General features: G+C 44.9%; 1 protein-coding gene and 1 pseudogene across 1 annotated transcript in view; both read left to right on the top strand.

Moving 5' to 3' along the window:
• RHPN1 (rhophilin Rho GTPase binding protein 1) overlaps positions 1 to 20,055 on the top strand; it is a 362,986-nt gene that overhangs the window by 334,155 nt on the left and 8,776 nt on the right. Inside the window, exons 12-14 of the mRNA XM_086966302.1 lie at positions 7,932 to 8,008; positions 11,939 to 12,085; positions 16,508 to 16,666. Of these exons, the coding sequence (XP_086822428.1) occupies positions 7,932 to 8,008; positions 11,939 to 12,085; positions 16,508 to 16,666 (383 nt within the window). The remainder of the gene's footprint in view (positions 1 to 7,931; positions 8,009 to 11,938; positions 12,086 to 16,507; positions 16,667 to 20,055) is intronic.
• Positions 468 to 3,361, top strand: LOC147724793 (uncharacterized; annotated as a pseudogene).

Below are 20,055 nucleotides of genomic sequence, written 5' to 3' on the forward strand. Positions count from 1 at the left end.
TAAGGACAAATTTCTCTGTGCAGGCTTCTGGAAATTACCGTAGCCATCTAAATGAAAGACTGTGCTCCTCCACCCACTAACAAGGTGCAGCAAAGCCTGGCCACTCAGAACCACCCAGAGCAGTATCCCCTCCTCCCCTGGGAATAAAACTCTGGACAACTTTTTTTCGGCTTCTAAGAGTCAAGTAATCAAATCCAGAGTTTTACTCAGCTGTGCAGAAATCCAGCATTAAGTATTAGCAAAACAGTTGTTGACCTGCTCACAACACATTGATGAAGATGCTGGAATCCTGTCTTACTGAAGGGTTTCTCCACTCTCTTGGGTGTGCCTCCTTGAATGTGTTCTGGGTCCAACACACATACCAGCTCACCTTCCTGAAAATGGATGAGGGACACGGAGGTTGGAATGTCTGGTAACACGAATGTCGGACATCATTTCTTTGCTGAAGAATTTGCATTAGGAGGGAGATGGCGACACTGGCTGGCGTGCACGTGCCACCACCTCTCCCACTAAACATTGCTCAGGAGGCCACAGCAAGTGAGGCAGTTTCAAGACACTCTGCTGTAAGCCGGCCTCAGACATGCTGCCCCTCTTCTTGAGGAGCCCACGTGCTGTAACATGTAGTTTTGCTGCTCTAGCAGGAGCGTCATTGAAATGTTATTTATTAAGTGGAACGTCCGTATGAAATGAATTGAAAATATGTTTGATATAGCGCTCGATTGCCCAGGGCCTAGCGAGACTTGGTGCTGGTAGCACAGCCGAAGGGAGATTAGGACACCTAGTTCTCATACAGGGGATACTCATCAATAGTCATAATCTATGAATAATCCCCACCTGTGTGCGGGATCCCGGAGCATATAGAAAATACATATAAATATATATGTATATATATATGTGAAAACATATATTTGCAGCCATTTCCCAACTGGCAAATCTGCCGCAAAATTACATAAATTAGCATACACACAGTAGTACTCTCCCAACCCCTAAAGATGAGCGAGAGAGCAGTAAACATTTGCATACAACAATGCTTTATTGCCATAGGAAAAACCTGTAATTGCAGGCATTTGCCAGTAGGCTGCAGTAGAGTATAAAGAAACAAAGAAAAATGACACCTTGCCTTTAAGGCATTAGAGTAGGGGTACCGTGCCTTTAAGACCGGAAGGCGAACCCCTGCTCCCATGGTGCACCACAGGTGGCAGTTGGGTCAGTTCTTCATCAGGTGGGCCATGAAGGCCCCAGAACGTCTTCTTCAAGCAAGCATGCTCAAAAACGGTGACGTTCCGCATCTCCTGCCTCCAGAAAAAGGAAGGAAGGAAGAAGATCTCCGTCGACTTTGAAGTCGCTGTCGAAGAGGCCCAGACGCTCTTCTGGATCACCATTGCGATGTCGAATGTCTCCGTCGCAGCCAAGTAAGTCGACGTCCAGACACCACACTTCGGGCTCAAAGTCTGTGGCTGCTGATGTGTCCAAGTCTCCGTCGACGTTGAGGCTTCCGTCGATGTCGAGACACTCTCCGCCGCCCTCGAGAGGGTCAGCGTCGAGAGTTATGACGGCTTCCAGATTGCCGCCGGCTAGCGTACAGCCGTCGAGAGGGTCGTCGAGATCCTACCATTCGACATCAAGGAGGTCGACACCTAGGTGACGTCAAAGGATTCGCCGTCGACACGACATCGAAGGTCGTCATCGACAGGACGCCATGGAGGTTCGCCTTCTACTCGACGTCGAGGAAGATAGACGTCGAGGTCACCGTCTCGACGCCGAAGGTCTCAGTCGAGATCGCCGAGGCGTGGACGATCGATGTCAAGAACATCAAGGCCTCGTTCTACGCCATTGGTCACACAAACGTCTTCGACGTCGAAGCTTTCGCCGTCGAGGGAACAGGACACAGTATTGTGGAGTCTCCTGGCTCCAGGTCATCAGGGGATCGGTCTTCATCTCCTCACTTGAACATCGTGGAGATCTCTCCAGAAGCGTCCCCCCAGATCTGCGGACAGATCACGCAGTGTGTCATCTCACTGTCCTCAGAGAGCTGTTTCTGGCAGTCGCAGTAGTCCGGGCTCGGATTACTCCTGCACGTTCTCTCCGTCTGCTCCGAGAACAAGCACTCCGGTCAGGCCGACTAAGTCTCCTCCACGGAGGCCTCGTCCTTCACCCAGACCAAGATCTCCTACCAGATCACGCTCTCATATGCGGCCCAGAACACCTGCCAAGCCAAGACCTTCCCCCAGACCAAGATCTCCGCCTAGACATCGGTCTAGATCCAGGGGTCGGCATAGCCATCGAGACAGGTCTCATCACAGAGGACGCACTTGATCTCCAACTTGGTCCTCTTCCACGAGGTCTACGGTCCGGGACTATTCTCCGACCTTCTCCTCCACTCCTCCGTCAAGAGTCTCACCTATTCATGACATCACAACCTTCACAGATGCGCTGGGGAGCAAAGAAGCTGAACATCTCTCTATATACTCCTGTGGTCCTTACTTCTATAATTTTCGACACACTTCATCACCGGACAGCGCCTAGACCTCTGCTGCCTCTGGTGCCGAGCTTCCTTGAACCGGCAATGGCTACCTTCCTAACGCCTGCAGTGGTAGGTTCAGTTCCATCAAGGCTTGCCAAGAAGTACAAGGTGCCCGCAGAGGACCCCTTGTTCCTAAGATCGGACCCTCCGGCTGATTCAGTTATCGTGGCGGCTGCCATGAAGTCTCATTCAGCCTCTACCTCATCTTCGGTACCCCCAGAGAAGGACAGCAAACTAATGGATTTGTTTGGCAGGAAGGTATGTAGCACCTCTGCTTCATATATGAAGGTGGTCAGTGCTTCTGCTCTACTTGGGAGGTACGATAGGTCCCTCTGGGACTCTCTTACTCGCTTCACAGAGAAGCTTCCGAAAGAAGACCAACAGGATTTTGTCGAAATCCTACAGGAGGGAGGGCTCGTAGCCAACCAGGTAATTAGTGCCGCGGCAGATGCCTCTGACCTCGCGGCCCATGGCTACTCCCATGGCATCTGTTCACGACGTTCGGCGTGGCTCCGCCTCACGGGCCTCAAACCTGATGCCCAAAAGAAAATCTTGAACCTCCCCTTTAATGGTTCTTCTCTCTTTGGCCCACACGCTGACGATGAAATGACCAAAATGAAATCCGAAATGGACACTGTGTAGGCTGCGGGTTTTGAAAAGCATAAGGAATTTAAAAAGCGCTTTCATCAGGGTGATAAGCGTCCTTACCAGCAGAGGGTTCAAACCCCTCAAAAGTCTTCCCAAACTCAACAGAAAACCCAATTTCAGCAGAGACGCCCTGGCAGAGGCAACAATAACAAGCAGCAGTCTGCCTCCAAACAGCCTCCCAAGCCCTGAGCTGTTGCTTCCTCCTCAACTGTTCCCCACTCCGGTGGGAGGGAGTGTTTCTCATCATCTGGAAGAGTGGAGATCCATAACAAAGGACAGATGGGTGCTGAATATTGTGCAGCATGGTTACTTGCTGAGGTTCAAGTCCCCTCCTCCGCACGTTTCTCCTCAAGTAAAGCTACTTCCCTATTTCCACAGTCAGCTGCTGCAGGACAAAGTCTCTGCCCTCCTCAAGAAGAAGGCTATAGAGGAGGTTCCTTCCATGCAGAGGACTCAAGGAGTCTACTCCCGCTATTTTCTTGTCCAAAAAAGAGGAGCAGTCAAAGAACACAGGCCCATTCTAGACCTACGACTACTAAACAGATTCATCCGCAAAGAAAAATTCTGCATGCTAGCCCTGCATCAGATATTTCCCCATCTCCATCAGCGGGACTGGATGTGTGCCATCGAGATGTAGGGCGCTTACTTTCACATACCTGTCTCAGTGAGGCACCGAAAGTTTCTCAGGTTTCAGATCGGGCGCCAGCACTACCAGTATCGAGTGCTTTCGTTTGGCCTCAAATCCGCGCCACGGACATTCTCAAAGTGCATGGCGGTGGTGGCTGCTTTTCTCAGCAGGCGGAAGATCTTCGTCTATCCTTAACTAGACGATTGGCTGCTGAAAAGCTCCACTCCGGCTCTGCTTCAAGACCATCTGTGGTTCTGTCTCAACCTGATGAGCTTATTGGGGTTGCAGGTCAACTTCAAGAAATCAGTACTCAATCCTTCCCAACGGATTCATTACCTGGGCAATTCCCTGGACTCCAGATGCATAGATGACAATCTCTCCTCCGAAGGACACACGCTTGCTTGAACGAAGTGTCATCTTCTACTGGACAATCAGTCCCACAGCCAGAAAAGTGTCCTCTCTCCTGGGATCGATGGCCTTGTGCATCTACATCGTGTCCAATGCACGCCTTCACATGAGGCCTCTGCAGCAGGCTCTCGAGGACCAATGGTCTCAGAGGTCAGGTCACTGGGAGGACTGTCTCTCTCTTCCACAAGGTGCCAAGGACGCAATCAAATGGTGGATAAATCTTTCTCCGGGGAGTTCCATTCCATCGCCCTCCTCCATCGCAGTCAGTGATCACGGATGCCTCTCTTCAAGGCTGGGGTGCTCATATGGACCAGCTTCAGGTTCAAAGCCTCTGGTCCGAAGTGGAGCGAGGCTACCACATAAACTTCCTTGAGCTTCGAGCCATTCATCTGGCGCTCAAATCTCTTTACCCGTCTCTGCGCACCAACTACATCCAAGTTCAGACGGACAACACGACAACCATGTTCTATCTGAACAAGCAGGGAGGCACCAGGTCAAGATTACTATCCCTGGAAGCGCAAGCCTTCTGGCGCTGGCTCCTGGCAAGAGATCTATCCATCGTGGCAGTTCATTTTCCAGGAATACCAAATGTCCAAGCCTAAGCAGAGACTTCATAGAAGCGCACGATTTGGTGCTCAACGAACAAGTTGCGCAGGAGGTCTTTCAACTATGGGGGGTACCAGATATAGACTTGTTCGCAGACGCCGCAAATGCAAAATGCCCTGTCTTCGCGTCCAGGTTCCCCCAACAGGGCTCACGGGGGAACGCACTTTTGATCAGCTGGTCGCAGACATTGCTGTACGCCTTTCCTCCCCTACCTCTGATCCCAGCGGTGATTCAGAAATTCTACAGTGCCAACACCAGGATGATCCTGATAGCGCCGGAGTTGCCACGCCAGTTCTGGTACCCAGATCTAATCCAGCTGTCGAAAGTCCCGCACCGGCGACTCCCTTGCCGTCCAGACTTGTTAACCAAGGACCAGGGGAAGGATCTCCTGAGGTCATACAGTATGGACACTTAGACCTCCCAGCAGACTGCATGAACATTCTAAAAGAAGCCAAGAGACCATCCATTAGGATGTCTTATGCTTACAAGTGGAAGAGGTTTTTCATATGGTGTCTTGACAACTCCCTTGACCCTATCCACGGTCAGGAGCAGGTGATTCTACCCTATCTGTTGCATTTAGCAAAGTCAGGCCTCAAATACCTCTCCATCAGGGTTCACTTAGCTGCGATCACAACCTATAGGAAGTCACCTACGCAGACATCATCCTTCCTTATGTCTGTGGTTAAAGATTTCTTAGAGGGGCTTAAAAGTGTTTCCACCAGTGAGGTCCCCCTCTCCTCCCGGGGAGCTTAACATCGTACTTACTAAGCTGATGGGTGCTCCTTTCGAGCCTATACATAAGGCTTCTTTGCAGCACTTGACCTGGAAAGCTGCCTTTTTAGTGGCAATTACCTCCGCCCGTAGGGTTAGCGAAATCCAGGCCCAGTGTTGTAAGGAACCGTACACAGTGTTTCACGCCAACAGGGTGGTACTGAGGACACACCCAGGTTTTCTGCCTAAGGTAGTCTCAGACTTCCATATCAACCAGTCTATCACCCTACCTACTTTTTTTCCTCAACCTACCACTCCCCCGGAGAGGTCTTTACACTCTCTAGACCTCCAGAGGGTTCTGAAGTTTTACCTGGCTAAAACCTTTCCACTTAGGAAGTCTGACCGGCTTTTTGTTAATCATGGAACCACGAAGTCTGACCGGATTTTTGTTAATTATGGAACCACTAATACTGGTCTATCAGCTTTAAAAAGATCTATCTCTCGCTGGATAGTCTCCTGTATAGCTCTGTCTTATTAACTAGCTAACAAGGCTTTACAGGGTAGACCTCATGCGCATTCTGCAAGAGGGAAAGCTTCTACTACTGCTCTCCTTCGTAATGTACCAATCTCTGAAAGATGCAAGACATAGATGTCTGTGCATACCTTTACCCGCCATTATTGCCTAGACTCAGATACACAGGCCGATGCCCAAGTGGGACAGGCCTCCTTGAGGAATTTATTTGCATAAGTTGTATGTGAAATGTACAATTTTTTCAATGTCTCTATGTATACATTTTTGCTCGTCCGCGAGACTTTGGGTTTGAGTTTGCTAATCTATTCATAGATTATAACTATTGATGAGTATCCCCTGGATGAGAAGGATTAGTTACTTGCCTGTAATCCTAGTTCTCATCCAGGGGTATAGTCATCAAAGTCATAAGCTCCCGCCCACCTCCGCGGACGAGCATGTTCATAATGTTATGAGATGTTTACTGTGGATCTACTTAGGTGTTATGCACCTCCAAAAAGAACTGACCCAACAGCCACCTGTGGTGCACCATGGGAGCAGGGGGGTCGCCTTCAGATCTTAAAGGCACGGTACCCCTACTCTAATGCCTTAAAGGCAAGGTGTCAGTTTTCTTTGTTTCTTTATACTCTACTGCAGCCTACTGGCAAATGCCTGCAATTACAGGTTTTTCCTATGGAAATAAAGCATTGTTGTATACAAATGTTTACTGCTCTCTCTTTCTTCCTTAGGGGTTGGGAGAGTACTACTGTGTGTATGCTAATTTATGTAATTTTGCAGCAGATTTGCCAGTTGGGAAATGGCTGCAAATATATTTTTTCACATATATATTTATATGTATTTTCTATATGCTCCGGGATCCCGCACATAGGCGGATATTATTCATAGATTATGACTTTGATGAGTATACCCCTGGATGAGAACTAGGATTACAGGTAAATAACTAATCCTTATGGAGCTATGCAATAAAAAGCCATTTTTTGAGATTCCTCCTAAAAACTGACCGGGATGAACTGGTTTTTAAGAGGAGGTTAAGGCATTCCACTGTTTGGTTGTGCCATGCACAAAGTTTCTACCCTCTCCCCCCACACGTTCTTCTGAACTTGGGCACTTTAAGGTTGGCTGCTGAGGAGGATCGGAGTGGCCTAACGGTAATGTATCTGACCAGTTTATTTTTAAAGTAGTCTGGGCCTTCGCCATGTAAGGCCTTAAAGCGATACAAGGCGCCTTGAAGTCTATCCTCTTCTCAACTGGCAGCCAGTCAAGCTCCACTAAAGCCTTAGCCACTGAACTTTGTCTAGGTTTTCCGAACAATAGACGCGCTGCCAAGTTCCGCAAGATTTGGAGTTTAAGGAGCCGTTTCTGTGAATTAATATGTAGACCATTATAGTAGTCTATTTTAGGGAAGGTGAGGGCAGTTACTACTAGTTTCCTCAGCTCCAAAGGAATAAAAGGTAAGATCTATCTCAGAACATTTAGTTTAAAAAAGGCGCTGGAGGTAATGGTGCTCACCTGTTTGTCTAATGGCCGATGGTTATCAAAGGTAACCCCCAGATTTGTCACCTTTGTGACTGGGATGGAAACGGAACCAAGATCCTCCGCCATCGGTTTTATCAGAGTTCCTTCTCCCTTGGCCTCCGCATTTGGATTTCAGTTTATGTAAGTGAAGTTTAGTCTGTGAACTGACTGAGTCTGGCATGCTGGTGCATTGTGGTTTGAATCTTGTCAGTCAGTCTCTTGGTCGGGTTTTGCACAGCTTTTTATCAGCCTCCGCTCTTTGACCGCAAATGCGTTGTGGATCTGGCTACAGACCAGCAAATGTCAAGATCTTGGAATATGAGCAAAAAACTAAATCTATTTTTTGTTTTGTTTGTATGTAGCGAAAACTCACCAGAAGCCTGAAATACAAACTCCCAATGTTTCTAAAGTGAAAGTGACAGACATTTTCCACAGACTGGTAAGTATGAAGTGCATTGACCTCTTAGCTGTGCGCTTTATAAACCGCTTCAATTCATTCACGCAGAAAGACAGTGGAGAAGATGCTGGAAGTAGCGCGGTGGCCAGTTACTCTGCACCCATGGACAAGCTGTGCTGTGGCGCTCACTGGCTCCCGAATAGTAATGTTTAAAACGGATGGAAATTAGGAAACATCGAATCATAAGCAGGCTGCAAACCGCATGCTGTGCGGTCTGCCATCTAGCGTTGGTCTTGAACCTTGCAAGTTGTAGTTCCTAGTAGGAGTTTCGGTTTTAAAGTGACTCGTGATAACTTCAAGACCAAAACGCAGGCGGCACCTATATTGCCTGGCTATATACCGATGTTTTTATGTTTTTTTAGAACTGTGATTTTTTCAGATTTTTTTTTTTTAGCCAGCAGTGGAAGAAACGTGAAGGCACGTTTGTCACAGAGTCTCCAGAAGGCATCTGATGAACCCAGTTCAAGTCCCTTCCCATGCAAAGTAGATTGATGACTTCTCAAAGTCACAGACTCCCAAATTGTGACAGGCCGAGCATAGGACTTCTCTATACAAGGATGCAGCTTGGAAAAGTTTTGCTTTCGGATTATTAAAAAATGCATTTTAGAGTTCTTCATTGTCGTACTCAATGAATCAAAATTCTGGTCATAAAATTGTATTCTTAATCACTTATAAGTGTAAATGTTTACTATCTCATACCCTACATCCAAATGAATCTGCTGACCGGCAAACTCATCACAACAAACGCAAACAGCAATCTATACATAAAGCAGATACTAAACACATTGGTCTTTGTGCTATATATAAATTCCAAGGCTAAATATTTCTAGAGCTTATGAGTGCGAGAAATAAGAAACAAAATACATTTGGCACCATTTAATTTAAGAAATATTGACTAATTAGGTGTAAAAAAAATCCTCTTGGTGCCCTAAACTAAGCATGCAGTCCTCCATTATGGCTAGATTGTACATTTCTCCGCTTTAGGTTTCTTTTTGACTTCCATTTTGTTAGGATTCGGCTCTTTGTAGTACAACAGACTGATTTGTTTTTCAAACAGAGTTTGGTCTTTTGTGGAAGATTACCTATCTTCTGTTGATTGAAAAAAACTGTAAGTTTATCTTTTGGTACATTAACATGTGCAACCCTCTGACTCTAACCAGCCCAAAGTTTGTAGTCATGACTACCATAAGTAAATGAACAGGGATACTTTTGTCAGATTTGCACTTCCAGCACTCTGGTGAAGAGTATGTTCGCAGCATGTGTCGCTTTATATACACATGCTTTGCATACTCCTGCAATTTTCTAGTGATCTGGTAATTGCAACTTGTTTTTCTTCAAAGAACTTCGAGTCACGAAATGTTTTGTGCCTCTCACGTAGTCCACAATGTGCTTGTGCCTTGACACCACCTTTTTTCCAATGGCAGTGCACTATGAATGAACTGATCAGGGTTATTTGCATACTCTTTTCTGACTTTCTCACTCATTGCATATGTCGTGAGGAAACTTCAGATCTCCTTGCCCCTCATCCTTTTTACCCCAACTTGGGCCAGTCAACCCTGTTACTCAATATTCTTGGAAATATGTAAATGTGTTGGCATTTATATAGCGCACTGCTACCCGTAGGCGTCCTGGCGCTTCGACCGCCGCGAAACCCTTCCTGGCTTCCCTGAGAGATGGTCCCTTAATGGGTATCTCCAGGTTGAGACCAGGCATCCCCGGCGGTCTGGGGGGCCGTTAGTGAAGATGAGGCAAGCTAATGCCCAGAGTTGCCGAGTGTGATCGCTGATCAGAGTGGGCACCGAGGCGAGAGAATTATCGAGTCCGCTGACCCTGGTCCAGAAACCTGCCGCGCCGGGAATCGAACCCTGGTCCCGGGCCGTCCTCTGCTCTCGGGTCTGCCGCCTCTAACCAGTGAGCCACAACGAGAACTTCTGATCAGGGCAGACTTTTCTACACCTTCACTTAGGTGTATCTGTAAGTTACAAGCTCCAACTGTTCAAGACCCTTTCTTCCAGGTACACAAGGACGGGTACTCATTAGAACCAATCTGGAGGTCTTACCATAGGTAATCTGTCACTTTCTCATTAACCAGATTATTGAGCTGTCTGTATTCTTTCCACCTCCTGGATTCGTAGCCTAAAGAGCATTACACACCTCAGATGTTAAACATGCACTCATGTATTATATTGACAGGACTAAGGGCCTGATTTAGATCTCTGCGGTTGAGTTACTGCTTCACAACGGTGACTGATATCCAGTCTGCCGAAATATAAATCCCATTATATCCTATATAACCATTAGCATAACTCTTCTGCCGAGATCTAAATTGGGCCCGAGGTCTTTCAGCTAGACTAACCAATTTTTTGTTGATTTTGCTAAACCCTACTAGGGACACCCTATTTCTATGAAAGGCTTCAGAAGATGCAGTGTAAAATGCATAAAACTTGCTAAGCCAAGGCTAAGCATGTACTTCCTGCATCCACTCTACAGTAAAAAGAGCCATATGGCTTTTTAAAGTAACATCCCATTAGCGGACACCTACAAAGCAGCTGCCTGGTCAACACCACACACTTAAGCAAAGCATTAATATATGGATATACTAGTTAGTCAATAAGCTATGGTTGGCCAGACTGTTAATGACCTTGTTTCAAACATCTGCATCATCTGCCCGCTTACCACCGCTGGGAGGCAGCTTTTTTTGCAAATGATGAAAAGCGGGGGGGGGGGGGGGTGTCTACAGACACACATGAAAGGAACAGAAAATGTTACTAAGCCTATAAGCATTGGTTCATAGCTTGTAGTGCTGTAGATTCACATGCACCCACAATCCTCCCCAAAAGCCAAGAGTAATAGCACGTTTTTTTAATTACACATTATTTACCGACTTTCATTGCACAGGGCACATCATCTTACTCTACTCTCCACTTTTACCTTTCAACCACTGACAAAAAACAATCTAGGGTGAAGTCCATGCCCATGCACATTGTGGGCTAAGTGAGGAGTCCCACAACGTTGAAGCTTCTCTGAAGAAGCTCAAGTTGTAATATCATAGACCAGCACTAGATGGCAGTAGTATGCAAAGCGTCTGAATCTACAGCACTACACTCTTCGATGAGATGCTTGCAGGGTAATATTTTTCTTTTGTAGGCAAATTATTTGCTGCCTGTCGTGATGTATCCTGTTCGGCTTGATCTTGGAAATGTCTGTGAATATGTTAGTACACAGGGAAGGCGAGAGTGCCATATCAGGCTCATTTTACCAGTCTAACCTGCATTTCACAAATTTAATAATAGTTGCCTGTTAATCCTGTAAATCTTTATGCCATGGATATTGAAGATGTTGCTAATGCAAGAGTTTGATACACCAGCCCTATCTGGTTTTGACTAAAATACAATTATTAATTACTTTTGTGAACTTAAAGTAGTTCCAAATTCCTGTTGTGAAATCAAACTGCCTAATTAGAATTCTAAATCTGACCTCTTCGTCTTTTAGAACAGCGTGATGTCATTGGATCTGTTTACATCACATCACATCTCAACGAATAAGTTGAAACTTAGTATTGAATATATGCTATTTTAACTGAATGGGTATGTTTGCTTCAGCAGTAGCCTGTTATTTTGGCACTCATTGCTGGTTTGGTGTAATTTTTCTACTAATATTGTACAAGGATACAATACTAATATTATAAGTAATCTCCCCTTGTAATTAGGTTTTTAGTCTGTGATATTAAGCAGGCTGAGCCCTTGTAATCAAAAACTGCCTATAAAATAGAATGGTGTTACATTGATTGTTATTAAGGTGCACTCTGAGGTCAAGCCCCCTATCCCCATAAGATCTTTGGTTTTCCTTTTGTATTGTGGTTAAATAATCGTAGATACTGGAAATAAGCTCCTTCTTGGTTTTTGTTTTCAGGGGCCTTTATCAGTATTTTCTGCCAAAAACAAATGGAAGCCGGCCCGAAGAGCCCACCTCGTGCGTGGAGAGAATGGCTTTGGCTTTACACTACGAGGGGATTCGCCAGTTCTCATAGCTGGAGTAGTGCCTGATGGCTGTGCGGATGTGAGTCAAAACTTGTGCTATTTTAATTTCCACTATTAAGTGGCTGGGGTGGGGGGAGGGGGTAGATGCTGCTAGTTACCTTCATCCAGACTGGCATATCCAAAGATAGTATAATGGAAATCTGAAAGGAATGTGTTTTTTTTGGTTTCCTATTTATGTCCAGAAACAGAATAAGAACTGTACAGAAAATAAAATATGAGACACAGGTAGAGGCAACCCAGCAGGTAAAATCAATGTGCTATTCATCTTCTTATAATTCTGGAAATGAAGAGATAATCTTAAAGATGGTCCTTGACAACCCCATCTTGTGCCCAATCTGCTACTGCAAGAACTGCAGATCCCTGAGCCCGGGCAGCAAAGAGCACACATTTTCCTGGTTTCAAAGGTAGGTTATAGGGGTGGGGCACTAGATTAGGTGTGTAGGAACTTGGCTCTCTATACAGTGTACTAAAAAGAAGCACACTTTGTATAGAGTCCGGTGGGTCCCCCAATTGTTTTACAGAGTCCAGTTTCTTACAAGGTGTAATTTTTTCTGTTGCCAGCATGTTCCACAGTTTATGGAACTGGTGTATGATCCTAGAAGGTTCACAGTTTTCTAAAACTATGCAGTGAACACCGAACATCTGAGGTAGTAAGGACCATTCCAATTTGACAGTACCTTCTAGCTGGGGATCTTGAAGTTCTAATACTAGTATAACCAGGTCTGCTGGAAATGGAAAACCTAGAACATTAGTAACATGACCCAGAACATCTTTCCAGGATGTTTAGATAATGGATCACTAGCAACATATATGTGAACCATGGAACACTCCTCCCTTTGGCATGTCAGAAAAAATAGATCTTTGTTGGGTGCCTGGGCAACATATAAAACTAAAACATTACGTTATATGTTAATTCTCTACTCGGTATATGATAGATATCATGGGGATATCACTCCACAGATTCAACCATTCTTCTAAAGGAGGCTTATTCATTGTTCCACCCACTCAGATACCACATGTGGGTGTATTGGGACTTTCTTGTAACATCTAATAAATAGGCCAGATTAAACCCCTTGAGCCATTGTAAGCCCTAATACATTTTTCAAATGGTTTTAATGTCCTGTTCGGATATTCTGAGTTGGGTGGCAAAACCGGATTTAGTGCCTAAGCTAACAATAGATTCATCTATCCATCTTGTTAACCTCAAACTCTGCCTTGGACCCCTCAAGGAACTTTATATATCCCTGATGGAAACGTTCCACAAATAGTGTACTCAGCCAGCCTCCATACAGGAGGAAACGCAGAGTTGAAGCGTATTTGATTATTAGGAGATTGGAGCAAAATTAGTAATCTCCTCACAGCATCCTGGTCTCTCACGTCCAACACAGTCCTGTCGCTAACTAATCATTTTGGGGCATCAAGGATTTCTTGAGCCGGATCAAGTCCAAAAGACTACTTGGGTCACGAACACCTATCATTTCTCAGTTTCCATCACCACTCAGTCGGAGGTAATAGAAAGGTGATCTGCTTGGTAATATTTTAGGAGATCTGGACTCCTGATATTTTGGGGCCATCAGGATTTTCTTAAAAATTCATAGTCAATTGCAATCATTTTGATTTCATACCTCCTGCTTCTTCCAGTGGTTTAGAAACTTTGAGTGATTGCAAGGTGAATTCCGGGTGGTAAATTAACTATATTTATATGTTAATTTCCCTTAACTAAAATACATGGAAATATTTCCATCTCCTTATGTCTTTATATATTTGTTTGCTAAGCCCTTTCCAGTTGGCCCCCTTGCCAGCCTTCAAAGTTTTCATTGAGATTTAGGCCCCAATAATTGATTTAATTAGTATTCAATTTAATTAGCGCTTCAAATTGGAGATGCACTGTTACTTTGATGATGGGAGGGAAACGTGGTGATATTCCTAATCTCAAATTTGTGTTTATTTTAAATCCAAACACCCTCTGAATGTGATCACTTCCCACAACCGTTGTTTGTAAGGAGCTTTTGGATCGAGCATGGAGAGCAAGATGTCATGTGACTAGGCAGATCTTACTGATTTTCCAGTGTTGGATCTTTCATAGATTCACATGCTTGAATCATTACCCGTCATTGATGTAGGCGTTCTACTGTACAATAATAAAGCAGTATATATCATTATCATAGGCTATAGTGGCAATGAACAATCACTTTAATAGCCTATCTATGTCCTTTTTTAAATACAAGGAACAAACTTGAACTATAGCCAATCAGGGGCTAACACCCTATAGAACAGTCCCAAGAGATGCGGAGTTCCTCGTTTGCTACCGCACATCTCTGCTCATTTTCTTCAGATATTACTTCTTTTTGTATCTTATAAGATAACATTTCCTATTTCATTTCTCTGAATCTGGCACTAATATGTCAGAGCAGCAGAAAAAAGAAAAGATTACACCCTGAAGACAGGGTACAGTACATTTTTCCCATGATAAAAGTGACGTACCAGTGGCGCGAGGGGCTTGTAAATAAGCCCCTAAGAGTTTATCCACTATCTTCATGCTGCCCACAAGGTAAAGAACTACAAGATTTGTGTCTAACCTTTTCATATAAACTCTCATGTATAGAGAGATGAGGTTGTTATTGTGGCTTATTCTAAACCAAGAATGCGAGAGGAGGCTCGTTCGTCTCCCCAAAATCCTATACAGAAACAAGAAGAATGTGCTAACTGTGGTCTCAAACGACCAACATCTCATAGGTCACAAAAGTGGTCTCCCTTAAAAAAAAATAAAAAAAAAAAAAAAGGTTTTTAAAAGAACCCTCACCCACCAACCTAGTTGGTGGAATGGTTAATCATTAGGTTCCCACCTAGGGGCCGAAGGCCTCCTAGGTGTGCTGAACGCTTGATTACAGCAGGGCGGGATTTTTGGGAGGTGGATAGGTGAATATATAGTGAGCGAAGACCTTAAAACGACCTCCAGGATACTATATCAAATTGCAAGACAGTTTTTTATTAAAGAGTTTCTGAGGCAGGGTTAAAATCAATAGTGGACATGAAAGATGAGAAATGATCTTGCACATCCCCAAGGAAGTGAAGTGGTCTCTATTTTTCATCTTTAGGTTGCATCTGTTAACTTAAATGGAATTTATATACATATAGATACAAAGTTAGAGAGAGAGATGGATACATGTATATATGTTTATTTTACATTGCATAGGAATGTTATGTGTATATTTCTACCCACCACCCGCTAATTGTGCTGATACTATAAAGTATACAAATACATTAACTGCTTGCTATTCTGCTTCCAGCATGTAAATGTAGAACAGATCCAATACTGGAGAAAAAAATAAATTACTTCCCTGTAACTGTAGTTCTCCAGGATTGGTATCTTTCATAGATTCACATTGACCCACCCTCCTCTCCGGAGAGACTCCCCTTTTAGCTTGGAGTTTATTTCCCACATGTGCTTTGAAAATCTGGACTCTCTTGACAGTATCTACATGGTCCTATTGCCTAATTGGTTATAGTTCAATTTTTGGTCCGCTTAAAAAGAGGACATAGATAGGCTAAAGTGATTGTTCATTACCATGATAGCCTATGATAAGGATACATAAGGGTTTATTATTGTACCGTGGAACTCCCACTTCGACGGGTAATGATTCCAGCATATGAATCTATGAAAGATACCAATACTGGAGAACTAAAGTTCTAGGTAAGTAACTCATTTTCTTTCCTTTGCAAAAGGATTACCAATATCCCTAGATGAGATGATTGTGATGGCCAATGGCTCTACCATCAGTGCAAAAAGCGGAGACAACAAAGGGAACACCTGCTTGGTGCCTCAATACAGAGGAAAGCTAGGTGAGCATAGCCCATTTGCCATTACTGTCACCTTTAGAGATCTTTCACTAGCTAGGATGCAACACATCATTCTCTCCCACAAACCTGTACTAACCAGGATCACTTCCAGGAACTCCTGCCTCACACAGTCAAACTCCTTTTCAGCCTCCAAAAATCTGAGCAAGGACCCGAGATTTTTTGTCATGGTTTTCTCAGTCCTGGTGAGCTGCATACAAGAAGTTACATATGGTATGCTCATTAATGGGGTCAGAGAAGAGTGGATAAACTGACATCAACTGACGGAAGATAAAATATGAAGGAGGTTCTCAAAGGTTGAATCTTTTTCAGGACATGGGTCATGTGGGTTCGAAGGATATTGGGTGCATAAGAAATGTCCTCTTCAGATTATGCTAAGGTAGGCAGGTTGATGTGAGCTGCTGGAAAGGTTGGGAGATGGAGAGGTGTGAACAAGCCGGATTGTACTGTTGAATGAAGATCTGCTACCACACTTTTGGTAATTTACAGTATTGATCAGTCACTTATTTTCAGCACAAACATACAAAACCCCTCTTTGATTTATATGCTGTGTTGCTAAGAAGATTCTGTTTGTGTTTGGCAGGAGGCTGGTCTGAAAGAAGGAGATTACATTGTCTCAGTCAATGGCGAGGACTGCAAGTGGTCCAAGCATGCGCAGGTGGTTCAGCTGTTGAAGAGCGTTGGCGATGAAGGGGTGGACCTTGATGTTGTTACCTTGCAAAACACAGATGCTCAAAGCATGGTAAGTAGTAGTTGAGAGGAGCAGCAAGCCCCCTTGTTGCCCAAGTGCCATCAGGTGGTGTGTAATTTTACTTCAGGAGTGAGCACCACAGATGATATTCATTGAATGTGAAACGTGTATCTGTCCAGGACCTGGGAAACGTAAAGTTACCGGGTCTTCACTGTAAAAGCATTGATTGTTACCAATGCTTAATTGTAAAAAATAAATAATTACACAGGAACACTGTTTTTCCTTGGAGTTTACTGCCAGGACTTTTAACTGTTGGGATTACTGTATACCAAAGCTACCCATTTACAGTTGTAGCTTGTGCCTCTTTCTTCCACCGTCCTACACTTGCTGGATCCTTATCGCACTCATGCATGTTTTTTCATCTCTGCTTTCTTCCTTTCGCACTGTTATCCTCTCATTTACTTCCTCCTTCTTTTTCCCTTTCACGCCTGCTCAGGGTAGAACTCAGATTATCAAAAGTTCTGGTTCTCAAAACAAATGTTGTGCCTATCACATGCAGCCTCTGGCACAAATTAAGCACTGCCAATTATTTCTGGACCCCAGAGACTGGGTACAGCCAGGCAGCTCAGTGTAGTTCTTAGAACCGGTTCTACGTCAGAATATGGTCTATAAAATTATTCTCCTAGGAAAATAATGTCTACCACCATATTGTGAAGGTAAGAACAAATGGTTAAGTATGTAATTATTATTCTTAACTGCACATCAATGTATCTTGAAGAAATATGCATCATCAAGATACATAAAGGTGGAGTTAATACTTAGTAAATATTTGCTTACCTTCACAATATTGGGCCACAAATGTTGTCCGGTCTAATAACCCCTTCCCTGCGGCTCAAATTCCGCCGTGGTGCGGAGATTTAATTAGGGGGCGTAACCCCTTGCGTGCTCATGACGGCCCCTGGCCGTCCTACGTCACAGTAGGCGTGTGCGGAGAACGGCCGGGGCCCGTCCGAACTTTACCCACTAATTAATTCTCCCGCACAGGCGGGGAATTTGTGCCACGCAGGGGAATCAGCGGCGTTCGGACGCCCCCCGACCGTCCTAAGCACACTCCCACCGTAATGTAGGACGGCCGGGGGATGTCCTGAGCACACAAGGGGTTAAGTAGATCTCTTCCCCCCCACCACCCAAATACCCCCTCCCTGAGCTTTTTGAGGCTATGTAGGGTGGTCTGGTAAATCTACCATTGGGTGGTGATGCAGGTTTAAGAGTGCAGATTCACCCAACACTTAGTGCAGGTTAGCATTCCCTGGCTATTGAGGTGGGAGCAGCTCAGAGTGATTGTGATTATACCTCCATTCTCTGTCGTCAGGCATTGATCATGTGTGCACTTTGACTGTGACAATGTAAATGTGATTTAACCCAGGCAGTTACTAATCCTCAAAGGCATTTAATGTTTGTTGTGAGATTCCAGTTGAAGTGCTATAAAGGTGATTGAGACGAGGTTAGCCAGGTTTTTAGGTTAAGTAGGTGCCAGCATAATGGGCCATCACCTTGGGGATTTCCACAGGTGCTACAGAAAGGGGGCTGCCACATTCTGGCAAGGGCAATACAGTCAGCAGTCCCTGATCACTGGTGCAGGTTGCAACATTTGCAATGGGGTAGCAATGAAGATTCTCATGTTCAGGAAGGCCTGCAAGGACTGGGAATGTCACACAACATGTAACAGCATGGCCACAGGTGAGGAAGAGCCCCTCAGACAACCTGCAGAAATCAATCAAAGATCAATCAAAGACATTTATAGTGCGCACTACTTACCCGGAGGGTCTCAAGGCGCTTGGAGGGGGGGGGGGGGGGGGCTGCTACTGCTCGAACAGCCAGGTCTTGAGCTTCTTCCTGAAGGAGAGGTGGTCTTGGGTCAGGCGCAGGTCGGACGGGAGGGAGTTCCAGGTCTTGGCGGCTAGGTAGGAGAAGGACCTTCCTCCTGTTGTCGTTCTTCGGATGCGGGGGACGGCGGCGAGGGCGTGACTGGCTGATCGTAGATGGCGTTTGGGAGCGTAGAAGTTGATGCGGTTGTTGAGGTAGCTCGGGCCTTGATCGTGTAGGGCTTTGTGTGCGTGGGTGAGGAGACGGAAGGTGATTCTTTTGTTGACGGGGAGCCAATGCAAGTCTCTCAGATGTCCGGAGATGTGGCTGTGCTTCTGAGGTTTTCACCACAGAAGCTGTCAAGCTCCTCACTCTGCATTTGCAACCTCTACTCAACAGCAGAAACTGGTACTAGGGTACCTATATTGGGGTCTAGGGGGCAGCAGCACTTTAATCTTGGCACTGGCTTCTTTCATCACAGCCGATCCTCAGTTGGTGGACAGTTCTCCACATTAATCTAAGTGAGAACCCTGCCACTTTGCTATACCACGATTGAATATTTTTTGAAAATCAACTACAACATATGCTTTAATCCATGATTTGTAGAGGAATATTTACACTACCAAACGATTCTTGCAAAATGATTGTTGCATAGTCCGAGCCGACTCTCCCATTTGCGCCTGAATTTAAGTAGGAGTCAAAATTTCCCCATGCAATACGGTCTTGTAGATGGTCCCACTTATCTATTATAGCGAAACATCAATGGTGGTTCCACTTGCCCCAGTATTGGAACTTTCATAGATTCCCATGCTTTGTATCATTCCTCGTCGTCAGCCTAGGAGCCTCGGTAAATAGAAAATACCTTAGCAGTATATACAAATGAGAAAGTAAGGCCTAAGCCTCATCTCATTTTGTAGCCCATCTACCTCTTTTAGTAAAAGAGACCAAAAACTTTCAACAACCAATCAGATCAACCTCACTCCATATAACCCTGCTGAGAGAGACTCAGATTTTTTACCGCACGTTGTGCTAAGGGAGTCTCCACTGAGCTCTGCTCAGTTTTCTCTTCAACTTTGGTTTTCTTTATCTAATCTCTCTTCAGGATGTCAGAAAAGAAAGCTTTGTTCAGAGCCTGTGCTACCTGCTCAAAGGAAAGACTATATTGAAGATAAGCATAAAGACTGCATTTATTGCTTATACCCGGATCACAAGGCCACTGATTGCAAGATCTGCAGGACATTTTCCACCAGGACTCTGTGAGACCGGGAAGGAAGACTTCTGACTTGGTTACAGAAGATGAAGTCATGGAAAGAGGTACTTTCTAGTGATAGTGAAGATTCCTCCTCAGCAAATTCTTCGAGGAGGTCTGTAAAAAGGGGTAGGTCTTCCCTTTCTACATCTGCTGAACCCCCTGCTAAGGCCTCTCAAAATACCTCTGAAAGGTCTAAAAGGCTTAGTCCCAAAAGATCTCCTCACCAAGGTGCAAAGGAGAAAGACAGACTTGTTCCTGAGGTGTTATCTGGTAAGAAGTCAAACCAAGGCCCTTCTACTACCTCTTCACCATCTGAAAAACA

This window comes from Lissotriton vulgaris, chromosome 4_1 (genome assembly GCF_964263255.1).
Source record: "Lissotriton vulgaris chromosome 4_1, aLisVul1.2, whole genome shotgun sequence".
Taxonomy (NCBI): Eukaryota; Metazoa; Chordata; class Amphibia; order Caudata; family Salamandridae; genus Lissotriton; species Lissotriton vulgaris.